The 20,843-nt window shown below is 38.0% G+C and overlaps 1 protein-coding gene across 1 annotated transcript in view; it reads left to right on the top strand.

The window, feature by feature from the left end:
- Positions 1–20,843, top strand: part of Ptpn21 (protein tyrosine phosphatase non-receptor type 21) — a 76,471-nt gene that overhangs the window by 27,391 nt on the left and 28,237 nt on the right. Inside the window, exons 4-10 of the mRNA XM_048799526.1 lie at positions 6,171–6,268; positions 7,958–8,025; positions 8,740–8,810; positions 10,749–10,836; positions 13,634–13,722; positions 17,096–17,183; positions 17,905–17,984. Of these exons, the coding sequence (XP_048655483.1) occupies positions 6,171–6,268; positions 7,958–8,025; positions 8,740–8,810; positions 10,749–10,836; positions 13,634–13,722; positions 17,096–17,183; positions 17,905–17,984 (582 nt within the window). The remainder of the gene's footprint in view (positions 1–6,170; positions 6,269–7,957; positions 8,026–8,739; positions 8,811–10,748; positions 10,837–13,633; positions 13,723–17,095; positions 17,184–17,904; positions 17,985–20,843) is intronic.

Raw genomic sequence — 20,843 nt, 5'->3', positions numbered from 1 at the left:
AAGGGTTCAATCTGGGGGAAAAATTGAATTCTTGAGCTTTCCCGAGTTCTCTGAAATCCTCCACTTTTTAAAAATGATTTAATCCTGTTAACATTACTCTGGAGCCACACTGGACTACTGCTCGTGCCCTGAACATGCCACACACCCTTTCGTCTTTGTGTCCGAGGTCTGTCTCATATTTATGTACTGGAATCCTGTTTATCTTACAAATTGTAGTTCAGAAGCCACCTCCTCCATGAAGCTGGAATGACCTTTGCCTTCTCCAGACTGTCCTAGAGTTTGCTTGTAACTGGGTGAAGATGACAGTTGTCATAGTCTCTCATTGTGGTTATTTGTGTACATATCTTTTTCCTAGGTTTTAAGTCCATATTTTCTTTAGCTTTACCTTTCTTATGAAAGCTAACAGTACCCTGGAGAAAGTAAGAACCTGATTATGGCTTGTGAAGAGAGAAATGGAGCCAGGAGGAAAAACATGAACTGATCATCTTAACTCATTTAAACCCTTTTTGAAAGTACACTATGATCTAAGAGCTAGGTTGGATAATGTGGGAGATGAAGATACACACGAAACTCTTCATCCAACTGGCAGTTCATGTAAATAAGCAATCAGAGTAGCCTATGATAAATGCTTTCATTAAAGCTCTGGATCCATAGGGGCAGGCATGCAGATCCTGAACAGGGAAGGTAAAGAAGCTGACTTTTGATAGACTTTAGAAGAAATTTTCTGGTTAGCGGGAATAACCTGGTCAAAGCAGAGGAGTTGGGGTTGGGGTTGTGGCTCAGCTGTAGAGCGCTCGCCTAGCACATGTAAGGCACTGGATTTGATCCTCAGCACCACATAAAAATAAAATAAAGGTATTGTGTCCAATTACAACTAAAAAACAAAACAAAACAAAAAAACAACAATGGCTGGTGGTGAAAGTTTCGCATACTACCTGGAGAGGAGAGAGAAGGTTTGAAAAATAGGCATGTAACTAGTCAAAAAAGCATGTTACAATGAGGAAATCTTGTTCAAATTTTAATGGAATGCCAGGACCAAATGTACATTTTTACAAAATTCACCTATAATGTAATGTAGAAGTGGCAAGACCTCAACGATTATAGGCAATAGGGGACTAGTTAGGAATGTCTGTGCTGTAATCTGGGACTTAGTCTAGAACATAGACCTAAACAAAGGCATTTGCCATAGGAAGGGTAGAAAGGGAATGGGCCTGTTAGATTATCAGTAGGATTGCTCATTGATTTAGATGTAGGAAAACTTAGGGAAGTTCTATCAGTAAGAATTAAATGTTGCCATAAATTGGGGTGCAGAAGCACACACCTATAATTCCAGCTACTTGGGAGGCTGAGGCAGGAGGATCACAAGTTTGAGGCCCACCTCAGCAATATAGTGAGACCTGAAGCAACTTAGTGAGACCCTGTCACAAAAAGGGCTGGGGATGTGGCTGAGTGGTTAAGCACCCCTGGATTTAATCCCCACTTACTCCTCTCAGACCCCCAAAATATGGCTGGGGATGTAACTCAGTGGTAGACTACTTGCCTAGAATGGTCTGAGGCCTGGATTCAATCCCTGGTATCACAAAAAGAAAAAATAGAAAAGAGTTAAGTATGGCCATAGCAAACAAAAGCCAAGGTATTCTTGAAAAGAGGTTCCGAGGTCAGCCATGCAGAGCTGTCAGCATCTCCACAAAGTCATGGACCCTTGCTCTTTCTCACTGTTCCACCATCCTCAGCATCTTCTTTCCCTCTACTTGGTTACATCCTGGAGAAGTTCCAACATCTGTAGAGTTACAAAGTAGAGCAGTGAGGAAGGAGAAGGAGAAAGGGCCAAGAGGCGCAGAGACTTTCATAGGTGATTCGTATCTTTATTTTTTTTAATTTATTTTATTTTTTTTATAAATATTTTTTTTATAAATACACAACAGAAGTGGAATGCATTACAATTCTTATTACATATATAGAGCACAATTTTTCTTATCTCTGTATATAAGGTATGTTACGCCAATTTATGCCTTTATACATGTACTTTGTTTTTTTGCATTACAATTCTTAATACACATATATACCACAATTTTTCATATCTCTGTTAGCAAGGATGGTGGAATGTGATGGACATTATTATACAAAGTACATGTATGAAGACTTGAATTGGGTGTCAACAGAGATGATTCATATCTTATGGTGGAGGTTGCATGAGTATGTTTGTATGTCAGAAAATGTAAAGTTTAAATTTGAGCAGTTTATTGTATGCTAATTACACCTCAAGATGTTAAACAATTCCATTTAAAGATACTTGAAGAAAAAAAGGGGAGGATGAAAATCTTAACATATCTACAGAAAATGAAGGCTGAGTCAGGAAAGTGGGGCCACAAAGGAGCATAAAATTGCCATCTGATATTACAAAATGAACAAAAAAATTCAGAAGATAACAATGATATGAAAGAACCAGTTAAATCTGAATTGTAATTATTTGAGAAAAATGCAACAGGAAAATAGAGCATACTATAGTAAGAAAACTTTTTTTTTTTTTTTTTTTTAGTTTTCGGTGGACTCAGCATCTTTATTTTATTGTATGTGGTGCTGAGGATCGAACCCAGTGCGGCGTGCATGCCAAGCGAGCACGCTACCGCTTGAGCCACATCCCCAGCCCAAGAAAACTTTTTTTTGGGGGGGGGGGGAAGTACACAGTATGTACCTTGAAACTGTCAACCCAGAGTATTCGGTACCAAGACATATTCTGCAAAATCAGTGGAAACTGAATATGCAGAAACTTTTGTTATTTATAAAATTAATAAGGTAGTATCAGATGTTTAGAAGAATACTTAATGACAGTAGATAAAAGTGACATTTAGCTGGGTGTGTTGGTGCATGCCTACAATCCTAGCAACTCTGAAGGCTGAGGCAGGAGAATCACAAGTTCACAGTCAGCCTCAGCAACTTAGCAAAGGCCCTTAGCAACTTGGTGAAAGTAACATTTAACAATACTCAAGGAAAGAAAATATGAGGCAGTGATTATATATCCAGCAAATATGTTTCAGTCCACTCAAGCTGCCATAAAAAAATAGCAGACAGCATGACTTAAACAACAGAAGTGTATTTTCCAGTCTGGAGGTCTGGGTGTAGTTGGGTTCTGATGAGAGCTTGCGTCCCAGCTTGCAGAACTTCACCGAAGGTCCTCACATGGCAGAAGGAGCAAATTCTTGTGTTCTAATTTCATCATGAGAGGGCCTACCCTCATACTTCATCTAAACTTAATTATCTACCAAAGACCTCATCTCTAAATGTCATCACATGGTGGGTTAGTCCTTAAACATATGGTGGTGATTAGGGGGAACCGTCTATAGCAGACAGTTGAGAACAGGCAGGAATTTGGGAGTATTTTTTCTGTGTGCTTTCTCTAAAGAAAGTATTGTAGAACCCAGCTTCAGAAAACTAATTAATGAATAAACAAGCTCTAATATAAAGACTGGTGCTCTGGGCCATGAAAAGGCTTGGAAGCAATAACAAATATATACCATGAACACCCTGGCACAAGATTTTGGACTTTAATACCATTTTCCATGATAGAAATTGGAATTATAAGGGGAGATGGTGAAATCCCTGTGTAGGTAACCCTGAGACCATGGGAAGTCAAGACCATTGATGTAAAAAGACTCAGGATGGTCTGGGGATGTGGCTCAAGTGGTAGTGCGCTCGCCTGGCGTGCGTGCGGCCCGGGTTCGATCCTCAGCACCACATACAAACAAAGATGTTGTGTCCGCCGAAAACTAAAAAAAAAAAAAAAAAGACTCAGGAACTTACTTGAAGGAGCTTTTATTTAGGAAAAATAGGAAATTTTGGGCATCATAATGAATATTGAGTCCATAGATTGAAATACAATTGATACACTTAAAAATTTATGAATTCATAAAAACAACCTCATTGGTCACTGTATAGTCCTTTTTCTGCTACTTTCCACAGCCTGGGTATGTTTTAACAAAGAGATTTATTTGGGCTCATAGTTCGGAGCATACTTGTTTGCAAGAGTGACAGTTTTTCCTGGTATATCATCTAAATTTTCAAGGGAGTGTTTATGTAAAAGGCATTGAACAGCAATGAACAATTTAGAGCATATGTGAAGAATCAGTTCTTATAAATAGCAATTTATGTATAACATTAAGGTTAAGAAAATTTTCCTGTAGAAGACTAAATCCTAGAATTTAAAAGTGGAATCTGTGGACAATATGTCCAATAGATAGACTTTCCTAAATACAGTCTCATTCATATGGGCTTTTGAAATCAGCTGTTTTATATAAAGGTTTAAGTTTTCCTCTTTGAAAGGATCCCAGAGCTACCTATATTATATTTGCTGACTGAGGGAAATTGGTGAGTTCTGCCATTAGCAGGCAGAAGTGGGAAAGTTGGATTTAAAGTCTTCCTATTTGAATTGAAGGTGTTTTGGTTAAGTTCTTTTATAACAAAGAACAGAAACTTCAGGGACTGGGGCTCAGCGGTAGAGCACTTGCCTAGCATGTGCAGGGCCCTGGGTTCAATCCTCAGCACCACATAAAAATAAATGAATGGAATAAAGGTATTAAAGAAAAAAAAACATTAGAAACTCTTAAAAAAATAACAAAGAACAGAAACTTTAAACCTTGCTAAAATAAAAAAAGATGATATAAGACTGCACATGAAGCAATTAAAGGGGTGGGCTCTCTGGGGACTTCCAGCAGGAATTGCACCTGGACTGTGCTTCACAGCCAGCCAACCTGGGGAGATTCTGGATTAGGGTGCTCTAAGGACTGCACTGGTAAAGTTGGTGGATTATCACTCAACACTGTATCTCTGGTGTCTTGAACACATAGTAGGCCTAGTAATTACCTGTTCAATGAACAAATAAAAGTGATACATCTTTACTCTAGAGTTTTATTAGAATGGAGAAGTGGTAGAGACTTAAAGTGCACAACTTAAAGTGAGACTCTTGGAGTCTCAGCTATGTTCCTTTTCTTGTGTTCAGACCTTTATATATATTATTTGAATATAGTCATCCAGTGAAGGGGCAATGGTACCATTTACCAGTAATAAAATTTAAATCTAAAAGCCAGGCATCGTGGCACATGCCTGTAATTCCAGTGACTCAGGAGAATTGAAAATTTGAGGGCAGCTTTAGCAACTTTGTGAGACACTATCTCAAAAAATAAAAAGGGCTGGGAATGTAACTAAGTGTTAGAGCACCCCTGGGTTCAAGCCCCAGTACCAAAATACATAAGTAAATAAAATTTTAAATCTACAGATTATGACCTGCCCAAATTCTTGCAGAATCCTTAATTAGAGAGCTGGAATTTAACCTAGGTCTGCCTGACGCTAAAGCTTGTGCTGGTAACTGGTGCTCTATATCTTAAAAGTCACACATTACAGAATATTAAAGTATTTCAGTAGATATTCTGGGATTTCATAAAAAAATTAATATCAGAAGTTAGTTTTCTCAGTCTTTACTTTCTAGGCTTGGGGAACTTCTGCCAAACTGACTGAATCCTTATATTTTCGAGTTACTATGAGTTTTTAAAGACCTGCCATTTTGCTGGGCGTGGTGGTACACATCTATAATTCCAGTGGCTTGGGAGGCCAAGGCAAGAGGATCTCAAGTTCACAACCAGTCTCAGCATTTTAGCAAGGTCCTAAGCAACTTAGCCAGACCCTGGGGATACGGCTTAGTGGTTAAGTACCCCTGGGTTCAATCCCTGGTTGGTACCAAAAAAAGACCTGCAATTGATTAATAAATTGTAGGGGTTGTGGGTCAGTGATGGTGTGCTTGCCTTGCAAGTGTGAGACACTGGGTTCATTCCAAGAGCGCCACATAAAAAATAAATAAATAAAATAAAGGTATTGTGTCCATCTACAAAAACAACAACAATGAAAGAACAAATTGTAGGGACTATCTTACAAGGCATAAGAAAATGACCTGTTGTCTTATAAATACTTTAGCTTTGAAATAACTATAGTTAGGGATAAATAACTCATTAAATTAGATTTTATATGAATGTAAATATGGTCAAGGACATTGTTATTCTTTAAAATCATCTGGGGTTAAGGTTTTATTTGACTGATTTATGCTCCTCTACCAAGTTATGGTAAAAAGCATTGATTGGAGATAAATTGATATTCACTTTATAAAATTGACATTTTCATAGGTATCAGTATTACTTGCAGCTGAAGAAAGATATCTTGGAGGGAAACATTCCTTGTACGTTGGAACAAGCGATTCAGCTAGCAGGTTTAGCCGTTCAAGGTAAATAATGCATATGAAATGATTAAACTAATAATAATGTGGTAGTTCAATCAGATTAAAATGTGTTATAACAAAATAGCAAGGGATTCTTAAAGTAACTTGACTTTCTGTATACGTCTTTTATTTTATTTTTATTTATTTATTTTTATTAGTTACACATGACAGTACAATGATCTTGACATATCATACATTTGAATGTATACGTCTTTTATAGTGACATCATACATTTGAATGTATATGTCTTATAGTGTTTGTATGTTAACTATAAATGCTATCCTCTAAGGGCTTCTTTATAGAAAGAAATTAATTTGAATTACTTCAATAAAATATGAGACTTCTGGAAAGTTAACCAAGTTATATGTCAAGAAAGCAAAAAGTGTAATAAATTGAGACACATATATATGTCCAGAGCATTTAATATGCTATGTATCAATCTAGCTCTAGCACTTGATTGGCTACTAGCTAGCAGTTTAGGAAGTAAATCTATCATGCAATGGGTGGATGAGATTATAGTCACTTCTACTTTAAGTATATTCAATTGTTTGGTTTCTTAAGTAATTGACAAAATTATGGAGCATCATCAGCCACAATAGAAATGATTTTCACAAGCATTTTTTAATTTTTTCATTTTCCACATGTTTAATATATGTGCATTTACATGTATGTATATACTATGGCAGTGTTTCTGAAAGGGTGTTATTTCAAATGATAACTGGCATTTTACCTTGGAGAACTGAAAATTAAAAGAATCAGTAAAATTTCTCCAGATATTACTAGACATGGAGACTTGTCATCTTTAGATAGACACTTGCTAGATACACCTAGAGCCATGTTCCTTTTCAAACTACTTTGAATTTTAAATATCATCTTGACTTTAAGAATTACTTTTGGAAGCCCGGTGCAGGGGTGCATTCCTGTAATCCCAGCAGCTTGACAGGCTGAGGCAGGGGGATCGCAAGTTCAAAGCCAGTCTCAGCAACTTATTGAGTCTCTAAGCAACTTAGTGAGACCCTGTGTCAAAATTAAAGACAACTCTGCCCTACCCCCACCAAAAAAACCCAATGTGATAATGTGATTATATACATAACAAAACAAAACAAAAAAAAAAAAACAAAACTAAACACTGGGAATGTGTCTCAGAGGCTAAGTGTCCCTGGGTTCAATCCCTTATACTTAAAAAATTAAAATTATATTTGGGCTGCAGATGTAACTGTTAGAAGAGCTTGCCTAGCATGCATGAGGCCTTGGTTTTTATCTTCAGCACCACAAAAAATAAAAATAAAAATAAAACAAATACATGTTGCTATAACATATAGATGATTAGGTGATCTAATTCCATTCTCCAGTTCGGTTTCTTCCTGACACTTTTCTGTGCAGAGGAAAGCATATGCCATTACAGGGAAGGTTTTGTTTGGTTTTTAGTTATGAAAATCAGAGCATATTATATGTAGTTTCTAACTTTTTTTCTTAATGCACAGGCATTTTCCAAGTCGAGACACATGAATCCATCTAATGAATATTTTAAAAAGATACTGTAAAAACACAGTCTTATTATGGCTATCAGACAAATATGACTTCTGAATCATAATTACACCATTTATTTGTATACTGCATGTTGTATTTTCTTGTGTATGTTTTGCTATACAAATTAAGTTTATCAACATGTGAATTTTTTGTCATTTTTTATAGCTGATTTTGGTGATTTTGATCAGTATGAATCCCAGGACTTTCTTCAAAAATTTGCCTTGTTTCCTGTGGTAAGACTTCTTTTGGCCCTGGGCCTTTATATAAACAGTTTATTCTATACCCTTAATAATCCCTGAAATTAAGTCCATTAGGTAGACTTATGAGGCAGGAATAGCATCAAAAATCAGCATCTTTCAAGGTGTCATTCCTTTTCATGTTGGAGTCTTCTTGGTCCTTGTAAACTCACAGAAACTGAAAGGGCTGTAGTCAGTGCATTGTGCCCAGAAAAATGTGTTTTGTATTTGGATGTGAGTCTAAGGAGTTTTGTTTTCAGTTTCTGAGAACCATGCAGAAGTTTTGCTTCTCACTGAAGACTTGAAACCTTATAAAGTTAATGTTGAAATGTCACTTCTAATGGAAGTGACATGAAAACTCTTATTGGAACAATTAAGGGAGGTGGTGTGTCCTTCTTCTGAGTGTCTGCACACCCAACCACAGAATGTACAAGAAGTTTTTGCACTGGACTCAGAACTGGCTGCCTGATGTTACCTTGCTGAAATAATTCAGCTAAAACTTTCTTTGGTCTGAACTGAGAAGGAGGGCAAGTTTTTTTGGCTCTTGAGCAGAAGCCATTTAATTCCTTAGAAAGATTGTGATTGTATACATAGCACAGCTCTCAAATATTAATACCAGTCACAGTTTGCCTGAAGTGAAAAGAGCCAATGATGGTAGCAATGATTTTTCTGAAGAAATTTACATATTTAACAGCTGTGTGTTTTCTTCAGGGATGGTTACAAGATGAAAAAGTATTGGAAGAAGCAACCCAAAAAGTGGCCTTACTACATCAAAAATACAGGTAAAACTAATAAATAAGACAGGAAATTGTGTGGAATTAATGCCTGTTTAAATTTAAAAATTTGCATTGATACATTCAATTTGAAACTTTTCCTGCTATTGGTGCTATTATAAGTAACCAACTTTTACATAACACTGTATGTGCCAAGTATGCTTACCCATTTGAATTTATTATTTATTATTCATGTTTTAAACCATTGAGGAAACTGAGGTAGATGAAAGCAGCCAGTCATTTGAAGGAAGCCAATTTGTCAGCCCATACATTAAAAAAGGTTGGTAACCTAAGCCTGTATATGTTAGTGCAAGATTAGGGGGATTTGTTTGCTTTTCGATTCAAGAAGTATGAAGTTATTTGCCTTGGTAGTAGTATTTTAGGAGTAGTATTTCAAGTTTTCTCCTGCAGACTTTCTCCTGCAGTATTTTTGTCCTCCGGGGAGCCCCCATGAGTGCCCTGGGGCTTATACTCTGACTATGCCTCTTTGTACCTCTGTGCTAGTGGATTCTGAATTTCTTGGATGGTGAATCTCTATGTTGCCTCTTCTAGAGAATGCTGGCTCTTATTTTAAGGCAAATACCACATACTTCCTGGTACTTCATATTCAATAAATTCTTTACTATTTACTATTTGTCTCAAAAATGAGTTAGGACTCTACATATGGTAGAGTTCTGATTATAACATTGTTTATTTCTTTCCAAATAAAATAACATTTTACCTCTACTCTCTCTACTTCAATCTCTCACAAAAGATTAGTCTTCCTATAATAACACTGCCCTCCTATCTCTCCGCACCCCCTCCCATGTGCTCATGGTACTTCCTTGCTCTCATAAGTTGGCTAAATCCTGCACTTTTTCAACTCTACCTTCTGCTGTTCAAACCATTTCTTTCCTTGCATAATCGATCCCTCAGGCACACGTTGCCCTGCCTTTTGTCACTTTAATTCACTCACTTGTGCATTTCCTTAAAAGACAGTGTTTAGGAGCTCATTAGTATTCTTACTCTGTATGATGCACAGTATTGGATGTTGTGGCTGAAAGATAAATAGAATAATTTCCTGTCTCCCAATAGTGCATTCCCAGCCTGACAATTTAAGGGATGGGCAGGAAAACCCATTGTAATGGTAATTATAGTAAAACAGTAATTATAGTCATATAATAAAATAATGGATGCAGTGGGAGGGTTGTGGGCAGAATGTATTGGGACTGCACAGGGCAAGGGTGGGCATTGGGGAGTTCCACAAGGTGACAGAGAGTGATACATGCACTGAGGAGTGAAAGATATTAGGGGTTGGCCACGTTCACTTGTGGGTGACAGATATACCAGAAAGGGGGATTAACATGTATAGAAGTCCATAAATGTGACGGAACGTGGTGCATTCAAAGAAATGCAGAGTTGGAATGGCTGCAATGTGGGGTGTATGGGGGAGCAGTAGATGAACCTGGAGAGGAGAGTCTCCATGCATTTGAGCCTCCTCCTTCCCGCACCGCTTGCCATCCTCATAGTGCCCCAATCATCTGAGCGGAAAGAGATTTCCACCTACTTCCTCATGCCCTTCTACCTTCCATTTATCATTTGGCAGTTAGTACATGATTCTTAGTAATGCCTGACAATTTGGGGAATTAAGCACTTACTTGTTGGTTTAGGAAAAAAAAAATAGCTTTCACTTGAAAATGTTTTAGGGGCTGTTTCATTTCTTGCCTTCCTACAATATAAGGAATAGGATCTTGTGTAACTTACTCACTCTTAGCGTTTAGTGTAGTGCTTTACAGGCACCAATTTTTGGTAAATATTGAAAAAGAGCTATGTAACCAATTACAGATGCTTAAAAGCTTGAAATATTTATAATGTTTTATACCAAATTGATGTGTAATTTTTAAGAATAGTGTTATTTAAATTTTTTCCATTTTATGAACAATCTTACTAACATCTTTTGGGTTGCAGAGGGCTCACGGCTCCTGATGCTGAAATGCTGTACATGCAGGAGGTAGAGAGAATGGATGGCTATGGAGAAGAGAGCTACCCTGCCAAGGTCAGTGTGGCATGGTGTCTGGGGCTCTCTAAAATTAGGCTTAGCAATATGAGAAAACAGTGAGGAAGCTTGAGGATGCCCTGATGTACCAAAGGTTGGAAAGTTTAAAAGCTAAGGCCTTTGTGAACAAAATTTTGTGAGAAAACAGTCCCATTTTGCAGCTTGTACTTTGAGCTTTTTAAATTTTAAGAAAGCCAGGCAGGGTGGCACACATCTGTAATCCTTGCAGCTCAGGAGGCTGAGGCAGGAGGATCACGAGTTCAAAGCCACCCTCAGAAACGGTGAGGTGCTAAGCAACTTGGTGAGACCCTGTTTTTAAATAAAATACAAAATAGGGCTGGGGATGTGGCTCAGAGGTTGAGTGCCCCTGAGTTCAGTCCTCAGTACACGCCCGCACCCCCCCAAGAAAAGAAAAAGAAACTTAAAGAGTTTTTTCTTTATTATTGTGTTGCTTCTTTGCTAAGGAAAAAATGAAAATGTTAAGAAAAATTCAATTAAGAAATTTTGCTTTTAATAATCATAGAAAAAATTGGAAAAATGGAAATGCATATGATATTAGTTATTAATGTATTGCCTTTCGATCCAAATCCACCATTTTCTTCTTGCTCTGCCATAATGGAGCTGGACTCTAAGCAATTCTGTTTTGATAAGTGGACATGATTGGAAGTTTTGTCAGTAGAGGGTCCTAGGGAAGATGCTGAAGGAGACAGGGCTTTCTCTTCCTAGAATCTAGCATGCTTGTTTTCTTCTTGGTTCAACTGTGTGGCTGACAGTGGCATTTGTGGGTACATCTAGTGGTTCTCATCCCCAACGACTGTCATGGCCCTCTGTGAATAGCTTCCACATCCCTGAAACAGTTTGCCAGTGAGTTTCACAGCTCACCCCAGGGCAGCTTCCTGGTACATTCTACTGGCACATCCCCAGTTGCTCAATGAATTCTCAGGAATTTTCCTCCTGAAAATTTCACCATCACCTCAAAAAGTGAGTAGTTCCCTCCTTGCTAGGTTTGGCTTACAGCAGCTCATTGGACCTCTCTACCATTTCATTGGTCATGGCCACCATGACTTCTCAAATTTCAGATCCCAGCTCCAGAAGGGAGGGGACTCTTCCAGATTTATTTCTTAGATGGGTACTGTACACTAGAGATAGCGGCTGCTCTCTCTATGCTATTCTTGTAATAAGTACTGCTTTCTATCCCTTCCATAGTTAATCTCTTACTCCTAGTTCATATTTCTTTTTATTAAACATCCCTGTTCAAATTACTGTGTGTTTTAGTAAACATTTCCTTTTCAAATTACTGTCCTGTCTCTTGGCTGATCCTTGACAGAGTAAATCATTGAAAAAAGATGAAATAAAATGTAGAAGAATACTATGCAGGAATTAAAAAAGAATAAATCAGGCTTTTGTGAAAGACCAACTGCTATAGGAGTTGCCTCTCTCCAAAAATATATGGAAAATTTCACAAAATGTATGAAATGATTATTTTCAGACCTTGTACTTGAAGCAGCACGAGACTGTGATCTCTGAAAGAAAAGCTACAAATGAAGCTAGCTCTACAATTTCCCCAGCCTGGAGGCAGTTTTCAGACTATAGTACAGAGAGGGATACTCAAACTGAGAGTCTTGCTGAGTTGAAGAGAAATAAAGCAGAATACAAATGAGGCCAGAGTGCCAGAAATTTGCAGGATGGAGTTCTGAAAAGAGGGAGCTCCACAAAGAACTCTGGAGATTTTTACAGGGGCCTTCAAGAGGCTTTGGCTGAGTTCTGTCTGCACATACATGGAATAAAACACAATTAGGCCTGGAAAAGAATCACCAAAAGAACTTCTTAGAATTCCTGAAGTTCTGGGAGTTGTAGAAAATTCCACAGAATGGAAGATCTAATATAAAAGGCATCAGAGAGAAGAACAGTCATATCTCAATAGTGTAGGTAATTAATCCTATAGTAAGACTGCTCTTGGCTTACAACAAGCCTCAGAAGATCTGAGGACAAAATCCAACACTCTTGTAAGAAATACAGCAGAATCCAGTAAAATTCAACATGTTCAACATCCAATCAAATTTAACAGGCATTTTAAAAAGCAGGAAATATCCCATCAAGAACCTTTTTTTTTTCTTTTTGGTTTTTAATTTTTGTATGCTGAACAGCCCATGGACATTTATACATATATATATTTGTCTCAATCTTCTCATTTCTAGCATTTCTTGAAGGTAGCTATTTTCTTGACTCTTTTTTAAGGACTAGGGTTTTTGATTAGTATACCTTGGTTTTAGTTTTTGTTTTGTTTCATATTATTTTTCTCCTAATTCCCTTGATTATCTTCTTCTCTTTTCTTTCCCTAATAGTCAAATTCTACTGTTGCTCTCTTCCACTCTTCCTTTTACTCTTTACTACCATTCTGTCTTATCCTCTCTCTTAATTATTACATCCTACATCTCTTCATTTTCTTCACCTTTTTGAAATAGCAAACCCTTTTGTAAATATAATATCTCTACTGTTGGCACTTCTATACCATTTCTGTTTATATTGCCAGCTAACGTTGTAGATGCCAAAAAAGGAAATAAATAATTAGTTTAATGCTGAATATTGGGGGGAAAAAAGAGTACAAATTCTTTCAGTTTTCATATGTATTCATAGGATATAATATTTATATTATTTAGATTGTTTTCCTTCTGAAGAATTATTTTGTAGATTTTTGGAACATTTTATATCTGGGCAACAAGTTTAGGGAACTGAGTGTAGTTGTTGCAATCTTATGTATCTGATTCCTGAGTTTTTCTCTGTTCTCCCCTTTTAGGACAGCCAAGGGAGTGACATAGCCATTGGAGCATGTCTTGAAGGTATCTTTGTGAAACACAAGAACGGAAGGCCTCCTGTGATATTTAGGTATTTTTCTTATCTCTGTAAGATAAGAAAATGTGTATTCTGTGGCTCCCATTGGTGGGTTTTCTTTTTTTAGTACTTAGAGTTGTTTAAAAGATTACAAGTCTCTCCCATGGTCTTATTAGAAAATGGAAATATTCCCTTCCTAGAGTGAGATACCACCTGAATGTAGTGGTTCATTAATATACCACTCTCTTCCAAACCAATGTGTAGGGGCTGGGGTTGTGGCTCAGTGGTAGAGCGCTTGCCTAGCATGTGTGAGGTCCTGGGTTTGATTCCCAACACTGCATATAGATAAATAAAAATAAAGGTTCATTCACAACTAAAAATATATATATATATTTTAAAAATGTGCAGAAAAAAGTGTTTATAATGATGAACTAGTTTTTTTCTCCCCATGATGCTGGGGATGGAACCCAGGCTTCTTACATGCTGGGGGCATCTCAACCACTGAACAACACCCCAGCACCAAGATCACTTAACTTATAAAATGCTTAAAAAATGTGACCCTTTTCTTGCTATGTGGGGGCCATTCTTTGTTTTGGTGTGAATTTTTCATTTGAGCTGATTTCTAGGGCTATTTGTTATGGAAAATTTAGACCTTTCTTTTGACTCTAGTTATGTAACAAAATTTCTAAAATACCAACATCTCAGCAAATTTCAATTACTTTTGTGATATTGATTCCCCCTCCCCCACCAGATTATAAAAATGTTATATTTGTGGAAATCTTGGATTATATGTAGTAGGAAAGACAGAATGGATGTCTATAGTAGCTATAATAGTGATGTGTAATTTTTTTTTTTTTTTTTGGCACTCAAGGGCACTCAACCACTAAGCCACATCCCCAGCCCTTTTTATTTTTTATTTTGAGACAGTATCTTGCTAAGTTGCTTAGGGCCTTAATAAGTTGTTGAGGCTGGCTTTGAACTTGTGATCCTCCTGCCTCAGCCTCCCAAGCAGCTGGGATTATAGGTGTGTGCCACCACACCTAACTGTGGTATGTAATTTCTGAGTAATGAATGAAATTATGGTTAATTCCTGGTATTCTGTGTTCCAATTTATATCTTAAACAAAGTAAAATGTGTTATGTTGTTCAATACCTACATTATAACTCTTTAAAATCTGTAATTTTAAAAAACTCAATGTTATTTCATAGAAGTATTTTACTCTGAGAGTCTATCTTGATGAAAAAATTAAGTTAATATTATTTTTATAAAGTAGCTTGAAACAGATTCTGCCACTTCAGATTTTGGTTCCTTTGTGTCTGCCTTTTATCATGTGCAGTTTATCATGAGCCAGGTGCTATGCTGAATATTCACATTAATCTTTGTAACAACTCTGAGCAACAGGTATTATTATCACTTTGCATGTGGGATAATTGAAGCTTAGAAAAGTCAAGTTATTAACTGGCCTAACCAAGACTAGAACTGATACTCTCCACTTTTAGCCTGGCCACTGGATTAAACAGTTCCTTTTTTCGTATCTCCCTTTATTCCTCTTAACCCCGTACTATTCCCTGCCAACACAAGTTATTCAAATTTTATTTTATTTTGTCTTGAACTAGTTTTTCCTTTTTAGAATTGTTTCCCTAAGCTGATACTCTCCCTTCCGTTCCTTTGCTGTACTGTCTTTGGGCCTTACGTTCTCTGCAGAGAACAGACCTGGCTCGGTGCAGCCACTCCTACGCTGCACTGCTCTAGACGGGGCTGCTCCCCTGGTAGTTCTACCTTTTCCTCAAACCAGTTACATTAAGTCTTCCCAGCATGCTGAGTTGAGGGACAGGGAGAGGAACGTGGACCTAAGTGCAGGACTCTGATGGTGCCCAAGGGGTCTCATGGAAACTTGAGGCATCTACTAGGTTGTCTTCATCTCTGGATAGGAATGTTTTCAACCATCTTATTTAATATGATAATAATTTTTAGGCTTAAAAAAACATTGGATCAGTACTAAATTGATTTTAATTTTAATAGATTTTATGTAAGTAAATCCAGTACAGGTTTGATCATCTGTAATGCAACTACCAAAACTATTTGAGCACATCACGATTTTCAGAAAGTTTCAGGTTTTGGGGATGGGGATGTAGCTCCGTGGTGCTTCCCTTGCATGGACCAGGCTGTGGGTTTCATCTGCAGTGCTGGGGAAAAAAATTCTTTTCCCAGATATTGGAACATTTTATATTTTGAATTTTCAGATTGGGGATTCTCAGCTGTCAGTCTATGCAAATTTTGTTTTTATAAAGTAGCTTAAAACAGAAAAACTCCAGAGTCTGAAACACTTATTTCAAGTAGCTCAGGGGACATATATTCAATCTGTTATAGTGAAGTCAATAAAGTAGGTTAAAACATTTTATTCCAGCAGGTTGTGGTGGTGCACACCTGTAATCCCAGTGGCTCGGGAGGCTGAGGCAGGAGGATCCTGAATTCAAAGCCAGCCTCAGCAAAAGTGAGGTGCTAAGCAACTCAGACCCTGTCTGTAAATAAAATACAAAATAGGGCTGGGGATGTGGCTCAGTGGCTGAGTTTCTCTGAGTCAAATCCCCAGTATCCTAACCCCCACCCCCAAACCCATTTTGTTCCAGAGCTATTTATCCCTTTTATAAAAGTACCCAGCTATCTAATAAAATCAAATACTAATATATAAAAGCTAAGTATGATAAAATTTAGAAAGTTCAAGATAGAATTTTGTGTCCTAGTGAATATACCCAGAATAGTTCACTCCTTAGTTCTTTGCACTTCAATGTCAACCTGATGGTTTTCAGAGCGGTCCTCTCGGCTTTTGTGCCTTATTTCATCCTGTTTACCTATAGCTCTTAACAGGACTTATTTGCTTTTATGTTGTATATGTTGACACCCCACCTTCTAAAAGAGCTCTTTGGAAGCAGTGTATCTTACTAATTTAGTATCTAATTTTAGTATCTCTAGAAGCCAATGCAAGTTAATATTTGTTCTGGCATCGTTGTAATGGGCACCCTTTAAAATGTTGAGGCACTGGCAGCTAGCTAACATAGGGATCATTGATCATCAAGCTAATCTAGCAAATGAGGATAATATACTCTACCTTTTTTATTTAGTTAATTTTTACAGAATATGAAATTTACCACTTTAGTAATCTTAAGCATATAATTCAGTGGCCTTAAGTACGTTTTTGACGTATATCTTTTAAATACTCTTTTCCTTCACTTAGTGTACAGGTATTTACTTTATAATTGCTGTCACTTCAATTAGAAAATGCATGCTAGCTGATGAAAATAATTATTTTCTTTCAAAAATGATTAACAAATACTAAGTTATGCATCAAGCTTTAAGAAAAAGAAAAAGGTCATATGTTCTTTCTCCTAGTATACACATACTCACATTGCTCTTCTCTGTTCTGCAGGTGGCAGGACATTGCTAACATGTCCCACAACAAGTCCTTTTTTGCATTAGAGCTGGCAAATAAAGAGGAGACCATCCAGTTTCAAACTGTGAGTAAACAGAACACTTCACTCTTCATGGAACACTTCTCCTGAAAGTTAATAAGTTAGCATCTCTGTGGGCTTTTGTGTGTTTGGAGGGGAGGGTAGTATTAAAATTATACTATTTCATAATTTTATAAGCCATTATAAAGTTTTATAACATAGTATTTTACAAGGTGACACTTGGCAAAAAGTAGTTGCTCGGTAAATATTTTTGAGTAAATGAGTTTTTGAATAAGTAAGTACTGTCTGATCCTCCTGATCTTTGAGACTAAGCAAGTGAGAAAGTAAAGACCAGTATCTGAATCCACGGACAAAAATGAGTGGCTCTTCAGATCTGTTATTTAACAGCTATTTATTTATGCATTCATGACAAAGGCAATGTTTAGTCACTGAAACAAATATTTTTATAAAAAGTCTTTGAATATATTTGTCAAGAGTGAAAGTTGATATTTTTATAAGTTTTAAATTTCCAAGTCATTTTGAAGCGGTTTAATACCAGACTTACACTGTTACAAAAGATATATTTTTTTTTGTCTTCACGTCATTTAAATCCTACTTTAGCATTCATATGATAGGCATAGTGTTAGAAAATGAAAGAACCAGAGTGTGTGGAAAGTGACTTTAACATAGTGTCACCCAAAAGTGTCTTGTCCTCAGACAAACTCTGCGTTAAAAGTATCAAGTCGTGTGTGCTTTCATGCTACTTTATGTATATTTTGTTTGCCAGGAAGACATGGAAACAGCAAAATATGTATGGAGACTGTGTGTCGCTCGACACAAATTTTACAGATTAAACCAGTGTAACTTGTGAGTATCTTCTGCTCATAGAAATTGTAGAAAATAATAAAATTTAGGAATTTTAATTTTGAACCTTATAGTGTTGCTTAAAAAGGCAAATTTTACCAAATCACAGCTTTTTCTGACACTTTTTAAAAGCTCTTTATTTATGTTGTATATTAAAATGACATCTCCTATATCTAAGTTTGGTTTTGGACCAACTTCTATTAATTAGTTATTCCTCAGAGATTTCTTTCTACAAGTTATTTGAACCATTCTATTCTCAGAAGCTAAAAAATGGAATATTATCCTTTTTAAAAAATCACTGCTCTGGTCAGCATTTTAGGTAAAGATTACTCAGCTTTTCAAACCATTTTAACAATTTATGCCCCTTCTTCCTGGTGTATGTTTTTAGTAGCCCATGTGGGTCTCCCTGTCTGCTGGATGTTCCCATGAGAGAACAAACATGCCGTGGTGTTCCACGTGTCCTTCACTCTACCCTCCCCTCTAGTCTCAGCAGGTGTCCTTGCTTTTCTTTATAGCGACTTCTTTTAAAGAGTTGTGCATATTTGTTCTCCCCTTCCTTTCACCCTGTCTCCCTGGGCCACCACTCTAGTGACATGCTTGTCATGGTCAGATGACCGTCACCCAGTGGTCATTTCGGAAGTTCTCTCCCACTACATCCTGCAGCCCTGAGCACTGCTCCTGGGTTTCCTCCCTCCAGGCCGTTTCTTCTCAGCCACTTTGCTGGGTGAGTGCTGAGACTCCTGTCCCTCTCTCCTCCTTTAGGCCTTATCACCTGGTCTCAGGCTTACCTACCAGCAGTGCATCAGATTTTACCTCGAGTCCTGCCTTTTCCCTGCGTTTTCTCTCCACATCCCACTGCCTACTTGACATGTCCCTCTGGGTACCCATGAGGCTCATCAGTTTGCTCTGTTTAAAACAAGACCTCTTCATCTCTTGTCCGCTTCCTGCCCCAGACCTGTTTCTTATGTTGACAAGTGACAGCACACTAAACACAGCTACTTGCTCAGACTCCAAACTCAGGAGTCAAACTGGATTCTTAGTTCTTTTCATACCACATCCCATTCATCAATAAGCCCAGCTGCTCTACCTTCAAAACAGATCTGAAATCTGACCGTGTGTACCACCTCCTCTGCTAACAACTTTATATCAGCCACCATTGTTTCTCCTCTGGGGCACTGGAGTAGCTTCTGACTCGCTGTTTCTGTGCCTCCCCTGCCTCTAGCTTATTTTCCATAACTCAACCTGAATGATCTGAGTTTAATGTGTGTCGGATCCCCTCACTCTTCCTAAACCTCTCCATTGGCATTCCATCTAACTTACCATGTGTACCATGCTGGACGCGATGTGGCCCTTGCCTGGCTCTGACCTTGTTTACTGACCCTCCTCCTTGCTCACTCTGTTCTATCCACACTAGTATCCTTGCTGGGCTGTGAGCATGTTTCACCCCTGGGGATGGTGTACTTGCTTCTTTCTGCCTGGAATGTTTGTTTCCCCATCTCTTCTCCTGCCTCCTTCCTCTCATTATAATCACATTCAGATGTGATCATCTTCAGAGGCTGTCTCTGATTACCCTGTGTCACCCTCCTCCAATATTATCTGTCTATATTTATCCCTTACTCCTGTTTTATCCTTATCCTGTTTTATCCTTTTTCATAACATCTAACACACCTGACTTTGCATATTCATTTGTTTGTTAGTTATCTGCATCCCCCATTGCACGTAAGGTCCACAGTGATGCACAGGGACAGACACTCTTCCTGTCTTAACCACTGTATTCCCAACACCATGCACATGTCCCCTCATTGTAGGCCTTGATGAATTTGTTGAGTGAATCTACAGAGACTGATGTTAAGAGCTGTTTTGGGGGATGTCTGTGATGCTGTAGGATCCGTTAGGAGAAAGGTGCCTAACCCAGAACTCCCAAGTTAGGAAGTTAGGAAAGTCTTCCCAGCACCCTGACATCTAAACTGAGACTTGAAAGGTTTCACTCAATCGTACAGCTTTTCTATTTTGGGGGGTTAGGGAGTACTGGGGATTTAACCCAGAGGCACTTAACCACTAAGCCATATCCCCTGCCCTTTTAAAATTGTTTTTGTTTTGAGACAGGGTCTTGCTAAGTCACTTAGGGCCTCACTAAATTGATGAGGCTGGTCTCAAACTTGCAACCCTCCTGCCTCAGCCTCTGGAGTCACTGGGATTACAGGCTTACACCACCGCACCTGGCCCCACAACTATTCTTTAAGCTATCCTCTCTCCTCTGGACTAGGTAGCTGCCTCCCATCTGGCCTCCCTGCCTGTGTCACTTGTTTCCATTCAGTCTTCTGGATGGATAAGCAAAAGATGTAGCACGGAGGCTCTTAAAGTTACAGGTCAGGGCCAAATCTGAGCACATTCCTCTTCTCCACATCTCCCTGGCTCCAGGATTAAGTGCCGACTGCTGTGGTTCACCATCTCTGTTTTGTATTCCCTGGCCCAGCCTTGATTCTGGCTCCCAGAACCCATGGTTTCTAATCGTGCTTAGGCCTGTCCTAGCCCGGACCTTTTCTGGAATGCCCTTCCTCCCCGTGTCTGGCGCATTCATAGTTATTCTCTAAGATTTAGTTTTAAATGCAGCATTCTGAACTTTACCAAATGTCTAGTTTTCTTAGTTCTCACTAAGTTCCTTTTTTTTCTTTCTTTTGTAACAATGATTCAAATAATACATAACTAATTCAGTAAATGCTTGTTCTGGGTCAGACATCATGAGGAGGACTTGTATCTTCTTTAATCCTTATGGTCACCCTGTCTGGCACATTTTTATTGCTGCTTCTTTATTGATGAAGACTTGAAATGTCTTAGCCTTGCTATTAATCTAGTATGCGG

Source organism: Marmota marmota, unplaced genomic scaffold, assembly GCF_001458135.2.
Source record: "Marmota marmota marmota unplaced genomic scaffold, marMar, whole genome shotgun sequence".
In the NCBI taxonomy this organism is placed as follows: domain Eukaryota; kingdom Metazoa; phylum Chordata; class Mammalia; order Rodentia; family Sciuridae; genus Marmota; species Marmota marmota.
The sequence above is the reverse complement of the archived record's forward strand: the minus strand, read 5'-3'. Positions and strand labels throughout refer to the sequence as shown.